We start from the raw sequence: 21,051 nt of genomic DNA on the forward strand, positions 1-21,051 counted from the left end.
GTATTCTTGTCTGCTTGTTTTCCTCTGCATATTTTTGAGATTGTTCCTTTTTATTTTTGTACAGTATTTTACTCTATGACTGAATATACTATAATTTGTTTATGCATTTACCTGTTGATAAACGTTTGACTTGTTTTTAGTGTTTGGTTATTATAAATGAAGTCGCTATGAAATCCATGTATAAGTCTTTAAGTGGACATATTTCCATTTCTTTTGGGTAAATGCCCAGGAGTGATTGTACTATTTTGCATCCATATCAACCATGTATGAATGTTGTTCCAGTTATTCCTATCTCATTAACACTTAAATTATCAGTTTAAAAAATTTTAGTTATTCTAGCGAAATAGTATCTCATTGTGGGTTTTCATTTGCATTTCACTGATGACCAGTGGTATTGAGGTTTTTTTCTTGGCTTTAATAGCAATTTGTATCTACTATTTGTGTAAATTGTTTAAATCTTCTCTCCATTTTAAAAATTGTGTTTTCCTCTTCTCATTGACTTTTAAGGGTTCTGTAGTCCAAATCCTAGCTAAATCCTAGTTTTTTGTGTAATATTTGTGTTGTGCATATTTTCTTCCAATCTGTGGATTGCTGTTTTTTTTTTTTCTTACTGTGTTTTGGAAGAGAAGAGTTTAATTTTTATGAAGTCCAGCATATCCATTTTTCTCTCATAGTTCGTATTTTTAGTCTCCTAAGAATTTGTTATCTATATCAAAGTTGTAAAGATTTTCTCCCCTTCTTCTTCTTGAAGTTTTAGTGTTGGCTTTTATATTTAGATCTGTGATTCATTTTGAATTAATTTTGTGGTTAGTGTAAGAGCCAAGTTTTTTTTTTTAATGAATATCTAGTTCTTATTGAGAATATTTTCCTTTTCTCAATGGCTTTCCTTGGCACTTTTGTTGAAAATTAATTGACCAAATGTTTATGGGTCCATTTCTGGACACCTTATTCTGTTCCATTGATATATATGTGGTATGCTAATACCACATTTTTTTTTTGACTATTTTTATAAGTTTTGGAGGTACTGTAAATGCTCCAACCCAACATCATTTTGAAAATAGGAAAAATAATCTTTGCGTAATTTACTCTCTTGCTCTTATTGGTTGTAAGTATGTGTTGTTGAGTTTTGTTTTTCATTTATTTTTGTTAGCTTCTGCTTTTAAAAATGTTGCCTCCACCACGGACTTTGTGCTTGGTATTTTCCAGAGCAGATATTTTATGAATTAAGGAAGAAGTAAAGTACATTCATCTGGTCAGAAGGAATTAGGCAGCAATTGGTCTTCTTTAGCCTGTTGTTGGTAGTAAGCAACTCTAGGTTCTAATGGTGTAGGTATATGATTTTTGAGGAGGTTGGTAAATTGAGGTTGTGGCAACAAAAGGTGTACCACAAGCCCAGTGTTTAACCACATCTGACATTTGATAGGAAATGAAATTGGAACACTTTTCAATTACTTTAAAATCATGTTTCTTTTTCTCCTTCTTCTGTCTCTTTTACAGAAGTATCCTGTCCTTGCCTGAGGCAGGAACGTTTGAGGAACTCTTATGGCAGTTGGCAAAGCTATAGTGTGTGCTTAGTGAGAACATGTTGAATTGAAGAAAAATGTTAGATACAGATTTCATTTAAAATAGTTTCTGACTACATGTGAATGGAAGTTAAAAAAATCTGAGTTTAATGAATGCCGTTCTTGGTTTCAAAATAGCACCCAGATGTTTTCTTTTTTTTTCTTAAACCACCTTATTTTAGAGTAAAAGAATTAGGAGGAAAGGTAAATGTAACATATATTTAATTATTCATGAGTTGTTTTGGTTTTGGTCCTTCACTTTTATCTTCTGATTTTGTATCCTTTTTCTTCACTTCTCACATTTTGCAAATGTTGGATGTTTGTTATGCATTTTTATTAACTCGTTCTGGCAAATAATAAGTCCTGGCCTATAGTAAAAATATAGTTGTATTTTTTCTTCCTACTGAAATCTCATTTCTCCTTTGAAAGACATTTCTAAGCATTGCACTTGACACAACTTAGAATTTTAGAAAACAGGTGATGAGGTAGAGGTGAGGTTAATAGTCTCATTTCTAAACACCTGAGCTGCTTCTTTTTAAGTTATTATAGGTTGATTGTGGCCAAGTGCCTTAGGAGGGTTGGTCATCACTTGTTTGTGTCTACTCCTGTGTTCGCTTCATCAAGACTACAGTGGATTATAAGATCAGTTAGACAAATGGAAATGTCAGTCAGCTGCTCAAATAGATATTTTTAGAAATGTCTCTCCCCTTAGTTCTAATCAGGTAGTTGACCACAAGTCCTTCATTTGATAGTTGGTAACAAGAAATGAAGCAGGAGCTCCAGAGGAAGCACCCTGAATAGTAAGCACCTCCAAACTAAAATTGAGATAGAGATTATTCTGATTAAACACAAGTTTTTCTCCTTATGATTATAATCAAACTGGGTCTTTAAAAACAAAAAAACAACCTGATCTTGCACGATGTTTATATGATAGGACTTATTTAATGGCGTTAAAAAAATCTAGCAAGAAACACATACATGAATATTATGCTGTTGTATTTTTTCTTAAGATAGTAAATATGGTGTTTTAAAATATTCTAGGTCTGACATTGATTTCACTTTTGTAAATTCATTTAAAAATATTTTAAAATTAATTTTCATTGTTTCCTTAATCAGAGATAGTCTATTTTGGTTACAAATGTCTGGAATATTAATAATATCTACATCCATTTAGAATTCTTTGGTTCAAGCAATAGGAAGCTTTGGCTAACTTATTTACTAGAATGATGAGCTCATTTCTTAAAATACAAAAAGCTAAGTTTTAGAAAGAATAGACATTTGAGCAACTGTAGGGATCCAGAGAGCAGGATAGCAGTGGACAATCTTTAGGGAGCCTCTATTAGGGTAGTAGATCTTTTGTAATTGTTTTTCATTCATGTGATCAGTCTACTTATGATTCAGAATTCTCAGTGAGCCCAGGACTGATTTGTTTGGCTTGTTTTGTTTTGTCCACCCTTCACTAGGAGAGGGAAGTACCAAGATTGCATACATTGGAGGAGGGATGTTTTCCCCAATGGAAGATCCAGATGCATGTTATCACAGGAAGGGGAAGTGGATCTGGACAGGTTAAAACAAAAATCCACTACTACTATAGTTTCTAGATAGATACAGCATTTCTTTAATCTTAAAGTATTTACTGTTTCTTGGCTGAACCCAAACTTTTCAGCCTGTATAGATTTGCCATGATCGTAGTACATGTAGCATTTATTAATGCCCATGAAGACTGGTCTGGTTTATACTCCAGTTGCTTTCTCCCTGTCTTTTGTTCATACCCTTAATTGAATAGGTGATCTGAATTAATTACTTTTTCGAAAATAAAATATCTCTGTTCAGCATTCCAAGAACTTAATTATTTTTAAGAATTTTTTTTTGTTTCTTTTATTCTTTTGATTTTTTTTTCAGTGCCTGATGTGTGCCAGGTATTAGACAAGATTCTGAGGTTTCAAAAAATAAAAGCTACCATGCTGTTTTGCTTGTGGAAATTACAAGGTTGCTACAAAAAAGTTTAATGATGGCAATAAACTGAAAATTTAACGGAGGAGATAGAAAAAAAAATCCCAGACAATTTGGGATTTGTGGTAAGCATTAGGATAGAGGTAAGTACAGGAACATAGTGAAGGAGTATCTGTCTATCTGCGGGGTTTATCTTTTTCTCAGAAGAGGAGATACTTAAGCAAAGTCTCAAATAACAAGTAAGCATTAGGAAAATAAAGAGTGGGGGAAGGTTTTTATGGCATAGATAGGAGCTGAGCCCTGGAGGTGCGAGAGGGCTTCAAATAGTTTGTCATGGCTGGGGGTCTGTAACACAAAGTGGCTGGAGGTATACAAGGGCCAGATAATGAAGGGGCTTAACAGAATAACTGTGGAATAACAAAGTGAGGAAGAACCTTTGAATAATTTTGAGAAAGGACTGACATCAGATTTATACTTCTGAAAGACGATAGGTGGTACAAAACTGAAAGCACACAAGGCCATTTTCTATTTTTTGTTTGTTTGCTTTGTTTTGCCAAGTTATAAACAGTGTGGGCCTGAACCAAGGAAACAGCAATAGAAGTGGTAAGATTCCAGAAAGTTAAGTAGGCTGTAGAGAATACAGGTGAAGAAGCACACTTTAGGATTAAGAAGATGAGAGTTCCATTTTGAACAAGTTGGTTGGTATGTTCAAAGCAAAGTTGTTGAGTAGGCAGATGGGTATATGAGGCTAGAGATAGGACTTGGAATAATCAACCTATGATGGCAGTTGAAGCTATAGATTGATGTCTACAGTGTGTCTCAAAAGTCTCCATAAAGGAAAAATTTTGTAAAATTTCATGATGACTATTTTGTAAGTAAAGGTACATTTAGCTACAATTTCCCATCTTCCCTATGTAGACTTTGGGGACACTTTGTAGATTAAGAGGCCAGAAGATGACATATGGGAAAGCAGCATCATAGCATCATTGGATAGTACAGAGGAGGACAAACAACTGTGAAGTATTGACCAGAGAACAGGAAGGAAAAAACTGGAAAGACTTGTCTTAGAAATCAAGTTAAAAGAAGGACTCAATGCTATCAACTCAGGATTCCCTAGCCCTTGAAATCTGATGAATGACAAGATCACTGATGAAGGTATATGCCGCTTAATTTAATAAATTTTACTTACAAAAAAATATCTTAAAACATTCAGTGCAACAAATTTAATATTTGTACCCTATCTTACTGTTTGATAATATGACTTATAGGAATCTCATTAGTCAGACTTACAGTTTTAGTGACTAGAAGATAAACTAAAATACTTTTCCCTTCTCTGTCAGTGAATTAGATCATGGATTGACAATTTTTAAGGTAAAAACAATCTCTAAGAAAAGAGTAAGCATTTTATTTAGTTTTCTGATTTTTTAAAAATAAGCAATAACTTGTGAAGGGAGGGGAAAGGAATATTGTAATGGGAGAAAATATTGATCTCTTGTTTTATTTTTAGTGTGGTGATTCTATTTTTATTTTACTATTTAAATTATAGCCTTTTGAAGTGATAAAGCTATTATACTGTATATTTAAGTATATTTATATGATGAAGGCCTGGTGATACTTAAGATTCTGGAAGCAAATAACAGATTACATACCATTAATGAGAGAAATGATAAACTTTGAGTAAAGTAGGTCTGGAAAATTTGATGTCTAACACATTCTCTTCTCTTTCATTAATTTGTGTTTTCAATCTGAAAAAGATTTTGTTGAAGCTTATACTGTTTCTCAGATATATTTTTTATAGGTTAGGGTATAAAAGTTGTGTGGAGTATGTATGTTGATCTTATCTACTGGATATAGGTTGGGTATGTTTTCTCTCTTTAATTCATTTTGGATAGCTGTAGGATAAAGGTACTGGTTAGAGAGAGAGGTTTTATTCTCATGTTAATGGGTATTTCATTTCAGCACCATGCATATTTTATAAATACATTTGTCTTCTGTCCGGATTCATTATTGTGTGATGAAGGGAGGTAATTGTTAATATATATAAAGTGAAAGAATCTAAATATGCTGTGATTTTTGAGCAACATCAAATAGTTTTACCTAAAATATGTAATTTATAGTGATTTTTCCACTAAGCATTGTGTTTTCTGAAATCTATTAAATGCTCTTTTTCTTATACCACCTAATTTAATTGGGGTGAATATTAGAGAAATTAGAATGTTATTTCAGTTTAATGAGCACCTTTTTTCTCTTCTTAGCGAATATAGTGCCTTAGATATAGTCCACAACAAAGATTTTTATTTAGAAAAGAAACATTTTAGGGAATGTATTGGTCAATTTTTGTGTTACCTTTTGGTCAGTTATTCTAGTACCCATTACTCTTCTGGCATAAACAATTACTGTATCTTCAAGGCTACTGCATTAAATTTTAAGTTTCACCGAATGATCTATTAACAAGTCAGTTATTTCCCCCCTTGTAAAAGGCTTCTAATTGTTTCATGTTTGTATATACACACAATACTCTTTCCATGTTGTTTTACTTTGATATGTGTTATCTTAATATTTTCCTCTCTCCTCACTCTCCATTTCTTGAAATCTGTGTAGGTTTGCCAAAGAGCTGCCTTCTGAAATGTAGAAGCAATTGTTCTTAAAGGATAACCTGAGTTGGACCTAGCCTGAATGATGGAAGGAATACTTTATAATCATGGAATTATTGAAAGTTAAAGCAGGATTGCTGATCTGCTTGATAGCTAAGAAAAGGAGAATGATTTCATTTAAGTAACACTACTTTGATTATCTTTGTGCTTGCTTTATGATAATAATTCAGTGATAAGAGGTGATAAAGTGATTTTAAAAAGTATAAGAATTCCAGTATTAAGGATCATGATGATATGCTAGAAAAGAAAGCCAGGTACTCTTCTGTAAAAACTAGATATAATCAGGTGTTGGTGTTCAGTAATGATTAGGTTTTCTAACCATATTCTGAAATGACTAAAAGACCTTTATTATTGACATCCCTGGAGGGAAATCATTTTATGTAGAGAATCTGAAACTTTCTAGCTTCTTCTCCTCTCTGAAATAATTGTTTTTATAACATAATTTTTGATAACTTAATTATTTTTATAGCAGCATTTATTTATAATAGCCAAAAGTTGGAAATAATCCAAATGTCCATCAAGTGATAAATGGAGAAATGAAAGGTAGCGTATATATCCAATGGAATATTATCCCACCATAAAAAGAATGAAGTACTGGTACATGCTACAACATGGATGAACCTTGAATACATCATGCTAGGTAAACGAAGATCACATATAATAGGCGGCCATTCACATGAAATGTCCAAATAGGCAGATGTATACAGACAGAAAGTGGATTAGTGGCTACGTAGGGCTGGAAGAAGGGGGACTGAGGGGTCATAGCTAAAGGATTAGAGGTTTCTTTCTTTTTTTTTTAATTTTTATTTCAGTATATTATGAGGGTACAAACATTTTGGTTACATTTTATGTCCTTGCCTCACCCAGATAACTTGATTTTTATTTTTTGGAATTAAACTGTTGTAGGACAGATGGTACTAAAAAAATTTCATGCAGGTAATGGTGATGGCAATTTATCATGTGTATAGTTGAGTTTATTGGTGAGAACTTACATTGTTTCTGGGAATGGAAGGTCTGCAATCTAGTATTCCTTTGTTAATTATATCTTTGGGGAAGTTAATTAAACTTTTATGGCCTTTATTCCTTTATTATACCGTAAAGAACCTGCTTGCCTGATTACTAAGGGTTAACTCCTTATTTCTGCCAGTCCCCAATTCTTAAGTGTTTAAGGAACACCTGCTACATGCTAGGCACTGTTCTAGGTGTTGAGAATACTTCACTGAACAAAACAAACTACTTATCATGGAGCTGAAATTACATTTGGGAATATAAACAAACAATACGCAAATGTATATGTCACATGGTAAGGGCTGTGGAGAAAAATAGAGTGGTTAAAAGGGAGACTAAGGAGTGGAAGGAAGCAGGTTGCTTTTTTGTTATTTATAGGAAACATCTGTTTGATAAAGTGGCATTTAAGCAGAGAAACCTGGAAGAAGTGAGAGTGAACCACGGGGAAAAACGTTTTAGGCAAAGAACAGCAGTGTTGAAGGAATATCATAGAGTTTCGTGTGGATGGTGCAGAATGAGCAATCAGTTACATCACTTCCCTGAGCCTCAGTGTTCTCATTTTGAAAATGGGGCTATGGTAAAAGATTTTACTTGCCATATAGAGTTGTTGTAATGACTACATGAGGTAATGCATTTACAGCAATTAGTAATATGTCTTAGAGTGTAAATTGGATCATGTCCCTGCCTTGTACGGACTCTTCATTGGCTTCCTCTTTCACAGTGAATAAAATCCATGCTCTTTACTTAACTGTCTCTCTAGCCTCATCTTGGACAGTTCTCTTCCTTACTTTCTATGCTGTAGCTAATCTGCCTTTTGAGAACAAGCCTGGTTCTCACCTTGGGCCTCTGTGGTTGAGCCTTCTCCCACCAGCTTTGCTTCTTCAATTCTTGTCTTCACACAGAGGATTTCAGTTATATATTAGTTTGGATGTTTTAACAGAGAGCCAAAGGAATAGTGGCTTAAATAAGAATTTCTTTTTTCTCTTTTATATATGGGTAAGTAGATAATCCAAAGCTGGAATGGCACTGCTATTCTAAGGCAAGTACAAATGGTAAATTATTTTATGTCTTAGGGCTTCAAATAGTTGCAGCTGGGTTTCTTAGTCTGACATACCTTCTAAGCTTTTATTAGGTTTCTTTTAATACAGATCTGCTCACTAACTGATTTGTTTTTGAAAGGAGATGTTAACAGATTCCCAAGAGAGGAAAAGCAGCAGAGATTCTCGTTTTAGTTTTTTAAATGTCATTTGCAGAAGTTTTAGCATTATCTTGTGTTCCTTATAGCATGTACCTTAATATCCTATTGCAGTTTCTAATTGTAGTTTGTTAATGCTTTAAAAAAGTGTTGTTCTGTTACTAGGCAGAAACCCTTAGTAAAACAAGAAAGAGCTTGGAATCCTTAAAGTTTCTCACATTTGGATTTCATAATAATGTTTTAGCTTTGGCATAGTAAAAAAAACTAAGACTGAAATGAAGTAATGGTATAATAACTTTACACTGCTTTTTCAAAGAGGTAGACCATACTACCCCTCTTTTAGATTTTGGTTTACTTTGTTGGTTCTGGCATAGGATTGTAGTATAGCTTGAGAAGAGGTTGGGAGAAGAGAAAAAGTGGTGAAATTTAAAGTTGCTATACTTTTGTAGGCCAGTATGGGATCTTCCTTGGTTGCGGTGGCTTAATGACTTGCATATTGTGTGTGCATGTTGGGAGTAATTCTGTTACACTTCCGTGTCTTATGTGGCATTCTGGGTTGATGTGACAATGTTATTTTAAGATGTACCCTTTCTGCAGTACTCACTCAATTCATTTAGTAATTCTTGAAACTTTTTTGGTGATGAGTAACTTTAGTGGAGAATGCATTCAGTAATTGACTGGACTTGACAAGGTGTGGTTTATATATAAAAAGATTCTTCAAGTTGTTTAAGAGCAGGTAGAAAAAATTCTGCTAATCGTAACTAATTCTCAAACATTTGCAAGAGTGAAGTCTCTTAGGGATAGCTGTGAATCACCAATCTGATCTTCTGTTATTAACAAAAATACTGATGTAGTACAAGGTGAAATGTTACAGGGTGTTATACAGTGAAGTAGACCAGGGATAAATAGACCGTTGAAAGACAATTCTATATCCATCTCTTACATTTCTGTGATATCTTGCAAGTAAAGCACTGACTGCCCTGTGTTCTAAACTATCTTTTCAAGGATGTTTGTATAGTGAACAGCCATGGAAGTTGGAGATAGTGTCTTCCTCCTGAGGAAAGGGCAGACATGCTTGCTGCCCATTATAAAATATTTGAGTTCTCTGAGTTCAGAATTCTCTTGTATTGCAACCCTGCTTTCTGCAGTCATTCAGCTAGGCCTGTCTTAGTATGGATAATTAGGTAACTAGGAAAGAAAAGAAAAGTAATTGCAAAAATTTAGGAGAATTCTCTAATCTGATGGCTTTGCAAGTGTTGGTAAGTTTGCTTCACTTTAAAGAACTAACAATACAGTGGCCAGATGTGGTGGCTCATGCCTGTAATCGTAGCACTCTGGGAGGCTGAGGCAGGTGGATCGCTCGAGGTCCGGAGTTCGAGACCAGCCTGAGCAAGAGTGAGACCCCGTCTCTACTAAAAATAGAAAGAAATTATCTGGCCAACTGAAAAAATATATATATAGAAAAAATTAGCCGGGCATGGTGGCGCATGCCTGTAGTCCCAGCTACTCGGGAGCCTGAGGCAGGAGGATTGCTTAAGCCCAGGGGTTTGAGGTTGCTGTGAGCTAGGCTGATACCACGGCACTCACTCTAGCCCGGGCAACAGAGCGAGACTGTGTCTCAAAAACAAAAAAAAAAAAAAAAAAAAAGAATTAAGAATAGAGATGTCAGACCACATATTATAGCTGTGGTTTAAGCAAGGAAGATGATGTGCAACTCTAATCAGCAAATCCACACTCAATGAAAAATGTCTTTCAGTCAAAAGATTGGAGGTATGTGTGTATTTCAGTTGTAATAAAATATTTAAGATATATAAATATTGCTTTGATTCTCTAGTGGAACTGACTTTTCTTTTGACAATCTATTTGTGCTGATTATGTAAGATAAAAAGGTTTTACCTGAAGTTGAAGAAACTTAGAAAACTATTAATATATTGTGCTTTATTGATTTTGTTTTTGTACGTGTGATTATTGTAAGTTGCCTCACGTTATTTTTTCCCCCTTAATATATTACTCTGAAGGCAAATCCTAATGTGGACTTTAAACTTGAGGGTGGTACCTTACAACTTATATTCTTTTGCTTTGCAGTGATTATTTATGCAGCAGTATTTAGACAAGAGGTAAGACTGCTGGCTGTTAGTATAACATTAGAATTTTAAGGAATCTCAGTAATTGCCATTTTAGCCTCATAATTTTACTTATGAGGAAACTGAGGTCAAGAGATATAATAGTCTGTAGCTAGTTCTCAGCAGAGGTGTGGACTTGAAATGAGATTTACTGATAGGAAGTCTAATGGTTTTTATATTTCATCATGCTATATCAGGACAGGAAAAGTGAATGCCTTGAGAATGGGTATTTCACGTGGATGAAACAGTATGGTGGTATGAAATGACTTGCCTCTGAAGGCCCCATCTCCAGATACTACCACATTGGGGATTAGGGTTTCAACATAGGAATTTTGGGGAGGACACAAATATTCAGTCCATAGCAGTGAGGAATCAGCTTTTTATAAAATACTTGTTGTTTAAAGGCCCTCAGTATTCCCCTTGACTCTATAGAGAGCCACTACCTTCTTGATGTACTCCTGCCCTTACTCTTTCATCAGCTTTGGTTTGAGGGGAGAGGGATACTTTAGACATTTAGAAGGAAGAACAAAACAATAAGCTTTCCCTCCCCACCCCCTTCAAATTTTGTTTTCCTCTAGAGACATATAAATTAAGTTTATGGTTAATTTTTGGGCAAATAATACAGATTGACACAGTGGAAATAACAGAATTTCTTACTAGAACGTCAAGATAGGAACCCACTGTATGTTAGTACTGTAAATACTATTTATTGGCTTAGGACCTTGTCTATCTTCCTGTCATACATCTTAGTCCATTTCCTTGTTGATATGAAGGATGTGGAGTAATTTATAAAGAAAAGAGATTTATTTAGCTCACTGTTCTGCAAGCTGTACCAGAAGCATGGTACCAGCATCTGTGTGGCTTTGGTGCTGCCTCAAAACATGATAGAGAAGGTCAAAGGGGAGGTGGGCACATGCGAAGAGGGACCAAACCAGTGGGTCTTCCTGGCTTTATAACAACCCACTTTTTGAGGGAACTAATTTATTCTCACCAGAACTAATATAACAACCTACTTTTGAGGAAACTAATTCATTCCTACAAGAACTAATCCCATCTAGCCAGAGGGAGAACTCACTCACTACCTCAAAAATGGTGGCAGCACCAAGCTGTTAATGAGGGATCTGCTTCCATGACCCAGACATCTCCCACTACACCCCACCTCTCAACACTGCCACGCTGGGGATCAGATTTCAACATGAGATTTGGTGGGAACACACAAACCATATCCAAACCATAGAACCATATCACATTTTTTTTTCAGGTATTATAGTAGAATTTTAAGTATAAATTTTTTCTCCTTTAAAACTTTGAATTCTGGTACTACTTAATTCATGGGCAGTCCTTCTGGTCCAATTTACTTGAAAGATTTAAGATTTAACCTAGTAGCATGAAGGGCAGGTTCATTTGCTCACAAATGAGACAAGAGATCATTAAGTTTAAATGATTCAGTGTGAATAACAAGTACATTATGGAAATTGATCACAATGCTATCGTAATTGATTTCTTTCTAAATGGAACAAGACCAGTTTGTCATCTTTGAGGCAAGTTGATATGTCTTAAATCTGATCTCTAATTATGGTATTTCTAAATAGAAAAAATTCACATCACTATTTTTTCTAATTTTTTTTTATTTGGTGAAATACATATAACATAAAATTTGCCATCGTAACCATTTTTAAGTTCAGTGGTATTAAGTATATTCATATTGTAGTGCAAACGTCAGCACCCTCTGTCTCCAACATCCTTTTTCTTGTAAAACTGAAACTCTATACCCATTAAACAACAACTGCCCATTCTTCCCTCCCCCAGCCCCTGACAACCACCATTATATAAAACTTTCTGTCTCTATGATTTTGACTATTTTAGGTACATTGTAGAAGTAGAATCATACAGTGTTTATCTTTTTGTGATTGGCTTATTTCACTTAGCATAATGTCTTCAAGGTTCATCCATATTGTAGCATATGTCAGAATTTTTGTTTTTATGGCTGAATAATATTTTGTTGCATATATGTGTACCATACTTTGCTTATCCATTTATCTGTCCATGCATTGCTTCCACATTTTAGTTATGGTGAGTAATACTCCAGTGAACGTGGGTTTACAGATATCTCTTTGAGACCCTGCTTTCAGTTCTTTCAGTACTTACCCAAGAATGGAATTGCTGGGTCATACAATAATTCTATTTTTAATTTTTTGAGGAGCCACCATACTGTTTTCCATAGTGGCTGTACCATTTTACATTCCCACCTACAGTGCACAAGAGTTCCAGTTTCTCTACATCCTCACTACACACGATGCTTTAATATACTTGTTTTGGTATGGAGAAACATCAGTCTTGTTATTTACACCCCTTTTATAGTCACAACATGTTTGTATAATTAGGAATTGAGTTTTACTACTGTGAAAACCCAACGTGTGTGTTATGAACAGTTCAGAATATTATTATTCGCACTATGCTAAGTGGTGATTTAGTGGGTGTAAGAAAGATTTAGAACCTGTTGTTGGATTCTTAAAGTATAAGAAATGCTTTTAGGAAGAAAATGGCAGAGAAGTGAGGTCATAGAAATACCTTGCTCTTTCTAGCCAATACATTGTTCTTTTGAGAGCTTTCTTGTTTTAGAGCAGAGGAGCATCAGAATCTTGCCAGTTCTAATTGCTTTTCTGAGTAGGGGATGGAGGTACTGAATGGATCCTCATCAGTGGTTATTTTTTATTTTTTAAAAAGGCCTAATTGCATATTTAAATGTGAATTGTTAAATCCAAGATACACAAACTTGAATAAAATAGGCCTGTTCTTACATTGACTTAATTTTTTTTCTTTCATTCTTCCATCCTCTCACACTTCTTTCCCCATCCTCTCATTATCATTAATGGAATATACTTACTATGCAATGTATAGTGCTACTGGAAATATAGAAGAATAAATGAATGACTTCCTTTTTTTTTTTTTTTTGAGACAGAGTCTCGCTTTGTTGCCCGGGCTAGAGTGAGTGCCGTGGCATCAGCCTAGCTCACAGCAACCTCAAACTCCTGGGCTTAAGCGATCCTACTGCCTCAGGCTCCCGAGTAGCTGGGACTACAGGCATGCGCCACCATGCCCGGCTAATTTTTTCTATATAGATTTTTAGCTGTCCAAATCATTTCTTTCTATTTTTGGTAGAAACGGGGTCTCACTCTTGCTCAGGCTGGTCTCGAACTCCTGACCTCGAGCGATCCACCTGCCTCGGCCTCCCAGAGTGCTAGGATTACAGGCGTGAGCCACCGCACCCGGCCTGACTTCCCTTTTTATGACTTGTGTTCTCTGCTTGAAATGTGTTCCTTGCCATTCTTTGCTTAGCTAACTGCCACTCATCCTTTAGGTCTCAACTTAAACATTACTTTCTATGAGAAGCTTCCTATGACTTCATGTAAGGTCCATGAGATCATGGACTACGAGTATGTTATGTATTTTGATTCTTCAGAAGGTAGTATAGTGCTTGGCACATATCAGGCCCTCATTAATTTGTGTCAACTGATTGTCATCATGGAACTTTGGATCTAAGGGACAAGACAGGTGGATAAACAACATTTAGAAATACAGTGTGATGAGGTCTTCAGAAGCAGTTTTGGTGCACAGAGGAGGAAACTACACTTGAGAAAGGGAGTCCATTTCCTCTTATCTGTTCTTTTTTTTTTCCTTAGAACTAGTGTGATGATAATATGTAATTTTCAAGTTCATTCATTCACTTAAAAGCATTTACGGTATTTATTTATGCCAGGCAATTTCATAACAAAGCTATTCAAAACAATTAAGTTATACATTTTGGGTATTGTAGCTTTTTGTTCAAAGTTGTTGTAGTCTCTGGTCTCAGAGATATTTTATAGGAAGTTATGTGGGAGGTAGGTGAGAAGGGAAACTGCAATTCTTGTTTCTGGTGATTTTTATTAAATAGGCTCCTTCTATGTCACTTTGAATTTTTTTAGGCTTTTTAAGCTATATGTTTAAAATTTATCATTGTTACTTATTTCAGCAAATATAGCCTGTTTTGTATATACAAGAGATATGTTACCATTCTTAAAATGTATTAATGACTATATTAATAAACAGATAATATTTATGTTTAATATTTGCCATTTCTCTAAGAATCCCTGGTGTCCTTTTTTTTTTTTTTGAGACAAGAGTCTTGCTCTGTTGCCCTGGCTGGAGTGCAGTGGTGTCGTCATAGCTCACCGCAACCTCACATTCCTGGGCTCAAGCGATCCTCTCCTGCCTTAGCCTCCCAAATAGCTGGGACTATAGGCGCACGCTACCACGCCTGGCTAATTTTTGTAGTTTTTGTGGAGATGGGGTCTCACTCTTGTGCAGGCTGGTCTCAAATTCTCAATGTCGAGCAATCCTCCTGCTTCACCCTCCCAGAGTGCTAGTGTTGCAGGTGTGAGCCACCTTGCCATGCCCCTTGGTGTCTTTTAATGAGAAATAATGTTTGGAGACCACAGACTGGGTTCTGGGGTCTGGTTATTACTGGGTTGATCATTGATTCTATGTGCCATTTTGCTATTTCTTTTTAAAACACTGTATTTCACTTTGGAATGACTTTTTTCTTGAGGTTTTAGAGGGGAAGTATGAATGTATAGTAAGAGGGATCTTGTATGGTTTCCTGCAGGTTAGCTTGATACATTTAGGAAAACTTATATTACTTTAAGTGAGTTATGTTCTACCATGTGTAAATACTTTCTTTTCTGTATCTAACTCTGCAAAATGTCCAGGGATTTATATATATAATAGTCTTACTAGGAAATTACCTTTCTAATCTATTCCTTTTCTATACATATTTTGTTTTTTAAAATTGTAAACTGTGTAGTAATTTATTTGCGATTACTTCTTTATTCTTTTGTAGCATCCATTGGGAGATAATGTGAACTAGCTTCACTTGTGGCTAAATTTAAAACCAAATAAGTGAATCTCAAAAAATTTAAACTTGAAGTTCAAAATAGGCTGCATAAGTTAAGAAAGTACTTTAGATTACAATGATTTATGAAAGGTTCTGTGTTAATTAATCTCAGGTTTATTTATGTCTTCTACTTTTGGTAATTAATTTGTTTTTATTTACTATAAAGGGCTCTGCAAGTTTTTTTTTAAACCCTCACTCTGCCACCCTCAGAAGTCTGGATTTAACATTCCTATGTGCTGTCGTAGATAACATCATGTACATACCTTTGTTATATTGGTACATACAGTGTTGAGGCTCATTACATTGTATTATACTAGTTATGAAATAGTTCATTTCACTTTCTACTATGCTCCAAGTTCTTTGAGGACAAGAATGATGTTTAATTGTTTTCTGTATGTTCAGAGTCTAAAACAATGCCTCCTATATAGCTAGAGGTAAATAATACTTGAATGTGTTTTGAGCCCCATGGAACATCTAGCAGATGGTGAAGCAACAATAGGTATTAAGATTTATAAACCATAAATTTTATGAATTATGTATAGTAGTGGTTGGTCCAGAGATGATGGAAAATAGAATTTATTTTGTACCTTGAGGGAATTTTGGTAGTAGTGATTTCCTATTTTTCATTGAATTTAGGCTAATATTCTGGTTTTCCTTTGGGCAAAGTATTGACAATATAGTTTTGGCTGTACTATATATAAGTAGTAGTATTTGTAAAGCAACAGATCAAGAAAATCTTTAGTACATTTTTCTTTGTGTTTTTTATTATAAGTATTGTCACTTGGGTGATTGGTATATCCATATGTATCTATCGAAAACAAGAAAATTTCCCAGGCCTTGCCAAAACTCTAGATATACAGGTTCAAGAAGCTGAAAGAACCCCTGGGAGATTTGTACCAAATAGGAAGACACCACGTCATGCAGTTATCAGACTGACCAAAATTTCCACTAAAGAGGCCCTCCTTCGAGCTGTAAGGAGAAAGAAACAAGTAACATACAAAGGAAAATCCATCCGAATTATGCCAGATTTCTCAACTGAAACCTTACAAGCAAGAAGAGACTGGGGCCCCATTCTCACTCTTCTGAAACAGAATAATGCCTAGCCTAGAATCCTATACCCAGCTAAGCTCAGCTTTATATATGAAGGTGAAATTAAGACATTCTCAGATAAACAAAAACTCAGAGAATTCACCAAGACAAGACCGGCTCTCCAAGAAGTACTCAAAACAGAGCTACACACGGACCAGCACAAGAAAGACCCACGAATATAAAACTACTCAAGAGAAGATAAAAACCCAGTTATCACAATGGCTCAAGTGAGAAAACAGAATAATGAAATTCAACCCAACATGAGGAACAGAAATCAGTCTCACTTATCAATTCTCTCATTAAATGTGAATGGATTGAATTCCCCACTCAAGAGACATAGACTGGCCTAATGGTTAAAAAAATACAAGCCAAGTATCTGCTGTCTTCAGGAAACTCATCTAACCTGCAAGGATGCATTCAGACTGAAAATGAAAGGGTGGAAATCGATATTTCAAGCAAATGGAAGCCAGAAGAAAGCTGGTGTGGCGGTTTTAATCTCCGATAACTTAGTTTTTAAATCAATAAAAGTAATGAAAGACAAAGATGGTTACTATATACTGGTGAAGGGTACAATTCAACAAAAAGACATAACTATACTTAATATATATGCACCCAATTTAGGTGCACCCAGATTCATAAAGCAAACCCTACTTGATTTGAACAAAATGATAGATAACAGCACATTAATAGTCGGAGACTTTAACACGCCTCTGACAGTACAGGACAGATCCTCCAAACAAAAAATAAGCAAAGAAATAATGGACTTAAATAGAATGCTAGAACAAATGGGCCTGACTGACATCTACAGGACATTCTACCCAAAATCTACTGAATATACTTTCTTCTCATCAGCTCATGGGACATTCTCCAAGATTGATCATATCCTAGGACATAAAGCATGTCTTAAAAAATTTAAAAAAATAGAAATTATGCCATGCATCTTCTCAGATCACAGCGAAATAAAAGTAATAATGAACCCTAACAGAAATTCTCATTCCTACTCAAAGTCATGGAAGCTGAACAACCTTCTCCTGAACGATTATTTTATAAATGAAGAAATCAAGACAGAAATCAAAAGATTCTTTGAATTAAACGACAAAGGAGATACAACTTATCAAAATCTGTGGGACACAGCTAAAGCAGTCCTGAGAGGAAAATTTATTTCCATAAATGCCTATATCAAAAAGACAGAAAACTTACAAATAGACAATCTAATGAATAGACTCAAAGAGCTGGAGAAGGAAGAACATCTGTTTACATATATTTGCCAAATCTGGAGATACAAAAAGTATTTGGACATATTTTTAATTCAGAATTTAAGCAATTTATTGGGCTTTAATATGTTGTAAGACAATTATTAAATAAATGGAAATTAGATTGTAATGAGTTTGAAATAGATACACCTATATGTGCAGTAGTATGTATTTAAGGTTTATGAAATAAGGTGCTTTTTTATGAGGTTTTTTGGGAGGAGGCAATGTTTTGGGGAATACCTACCTACTTACCTACATGCTCCAGAGTAATTTAAATAAGGAGAGCCATTAAGGTTTTTCTCACCTTTATATCTTTAGGTAAGTTACTATACCATTTTCCCTTCTTTCTGATAGTTGGTGGGATTGGCTCAGTCCGTTTCTTCTGTCTCCTTGGCCTCATGACTTTCTCATCCATCTTCCTGAGGTTGTACACAGTGGGATAACTTGCACTGCACACTCCTAATCCATCTTCCCCCTTGTCCGTCAGTCTCCAGCTTTTTACCTGCTTCCCATTCTTCCATTATCATGATTATTATTGTTTTTCTATTTTTATTACTGTTATTAATAGTAGTATTAGAATGGAAAAAATCTTAACATAATTCATAGGTGCCAAAATATTATTATGTTCTAGGAAGCATATGTACTATTTTGCAATAGTTTTAATGAAAGCCATTTGGGTAGACTGCTTTAATGAAGCAGTTCACTTAGATTTTTTTTTGTTTTCAAAGTGCTTATGAATAGGAAGTTAGTGCTAGCTTGATATCTGGAAACTGTCAGATTTGTATCATGACTTTCTCATTGTTTTAGATGTTCTTTCAGGATATAACCTACTGTAAGTATAGTCACGTGTTGCTTAATGACAACAATAACGTTTTGAGAAACTCATTGTTGGGCAGTTTTGTCATGTGAACATGATGGTATACTTATACAAACCTAGGTGGTATATCCTCCCACACACCTAGGCTATATGATATGCTCTTGCTCCTAGGCTATAAATCTGTACAGCATGTTACTATACTGAATACTGTGGGCAGTTGTAGCACAGTAGTAAGTATTCGTGTATCTAAACATATCAGAACATAGAAAAGATAGTATGTTGCACTATGATGTTATGGTAGGTATGATGACAATGGGGGATAGGAATTTTTCAGCTCCATTATAATCTTATGGGACCACTATTGTATATATAGTCTGTCCTTTACAGAAATGTCCTTCTGCAGTGTGTGGCCCATGACTGTACTGTAGATTAGTTAAGACTAGCTAAACCAAGTTGTTCTTATTTGCAGTCTGATTTTTTCTCTTTTTCTTTTTGTTCAATTGGCAGAGTGAAATTAAGATTATTGAATTTAATCCCAGTGATAAAAAGAGAATGTTTTGTCTTACAGTAATAAAAAGACAATATTATTCTTTAAAGGTATATATTCATGGGTCAGCATTTTTGCTCTCAAGAATCTTTATTTTTGTTACATATGAATTTAACAAGACAAAAAACTTATGGGGCATCCAGTGAGATAGGAAGCCACAAGCTAATCATATATAACTTATTGGTGCCTTCAGAGGCAGCCATCATTCAATGTGGTATCATAAGGTTGTTACGACTAAATGGCATATGTTAAAGCCATTAGCCTTGCCTGGCAGATGTTCCTTCCTTTCCTTTTCTCTGTGACAAATAATTTAAGCCCAAAATAGAAAATAATTTTTATAAAAATTACTTTTTCTAGGAACTTTGTTAAGTGTAGACAATGAGGCACCAGTTCCTAAATAGTGTCTAGAGTACTGATAACAAAAGGAACAAAAGAGAGAACATAGTTTTCTTTAAATTTTGAATTCAACTAGTAATTATGTTTAAATTAGAATGCAGGCCTAGCTTTAGCTTGGCAGATTTGACAAATTAGTCTTCAGGTTTGTGATACACTCTTTACAAAAAAGTTATTTGGCTTTTTCTTTTATATAGAAGTGATACACACATTTTAAAAATTCAAAATGGCAGAGAAGACTACCCCTCTTCTCAAGCCTACTACTCCCTAGAATCTACTGCCATTAATTTTAATTACTGTTTTGACTTAAAAAAAAATACTTCCCTATTCTTAGATTTATTAGTATTTAAACATTTTTTGACTTTGACCTCTGAAAAATAGCAAGATTAGTGTGTTTATACTTTAAGCCCTCAACTATCTTCTCCCTCCAGGATTTTTTATTAACAGTGTCTCTTAACTCCCTCTTATCACAGGTGAGGAATTTAGGGCACTTGTACTTTTAGCTTTCCTTTTGTCTTCTTGCTTGCTTTTTTAGTTTGTCATCTTATTATTTTTACTCTGTGTGTCTTCTTTGCTTTTTATATGGAGTAATTCTGCAAATTGAAAACCAGAAATTGATCATTCAGTTTATACATATTGATTATTTAATATTGGAGTACTCCAGGGCCTTGAACTTGGGCCTCTTTTCTGTCTATACAGATTCCTTAAGGAGATCTCATCCAATTTTATGGTTTTAAATTCCATCTGTATACTGACTCCCAGTTTACATTTCTAGCCTGATATCTCCCTCTCAACCTGACATCTGCATATTCAACTGCCTCCTTGATATCTCTATTCATATGTCTTACCGGCATCTCAGAGTGAACTAGTCTAAAAAGAGCTCCTGATATATATCCCTTTCCTCCCCAAGTCTTCCTACAATGTACTACATATCTGTTAATAGCAGCTTAATTTTTTAGTTGCTTAGGGCGAAAACGCTAAGCTCCTATCTCTCTTATTGAAACACCTACACCTTATATCTCGTTCAGCAGTAAGTCCTTTTGGTTCTATACTCAAAGCATATAAAGAATTTGACAGTATTCACCATGTCTTTAACAACTATTGTGGTGCAAGCCAGCATTGTTGCTTATCTGGATTATAGCAGTAGGCCCTGTACTTTATAATCTAGTGTAGACTAGCAGCCAGAGTGATCCTGTGTAAATTATTTGACTTTCCTTTCAGAAATAGCTTCCCATCTCATTCAGAGTCAGTCAAAGTCTTTCTATCCTTTAAAGCTCTTTATGATTTGGAACTTAGTTATCTTTCCGTTCTCTTTGCTCACCACTTTTATTCTACTTGCCATAGTATTCTCTTTGCTATTCAAACATGCCACATGCGCCTGCATGGATCTTTGTGCTTGTTTTCCCTTTTTCTGCCTGGAATGGTCTTCTAGGCATTTGGATGGCTCACCCCATCATGTTACTGAGATCTTGACTCATTGTCATCTCAATAAAGCCTAAAGTCCTTTCTAGGTAGTCCTATCTA

The 21,051-nt window shown here is 34.9% G+C and overlaps 1 protein-coding gene across 3 annotated transcripts in view; it reads left to right on the forward strand.

Annotated features, from left to right (window-relative positions):
- OSBPL8 (oxysterol binding protein like 8) overlaps positions 1-21,051 on the forward strand; it is a 148,320-nt gene that overhangs the window by 21,406 nt on the left and 105,863 nt on the right. For 2 of the 3 annotated variants that reach the window (XM_045553330.1, XM_045553331.1), the window contains exon 2: positions 3,465-3,481. The exons of the other annotated variant lie outside the window; for it this stretch is intronic. In XM_045553330.1, the coding sequence (XP_045409286.1) occupies positions 3,471-3,481 (11 nt within the window). In that variant the 5' untranslated portion in view covers positions 3,465-3,470. The remainder of the gene's footprint in view (positions 1-3,464; positions 3,482-21,051) is intronic. 3 annotated transcript variants of the gene reach the window in all.

This window comes from Lemur catta, chromosome 6, assembly GCF_020740605.2.
Source record: "Lemur catta isolate mLemCat1 chromosome 6, mLemCat1.pri, whole genome shotgun sequence".
NCBI classification, from domain to species: domain Eukaryota; kingdom Metazoa; phylum Chordata; class Mammalia; order Primates; family Lemuridae; genus Lemur; species Lemur catta.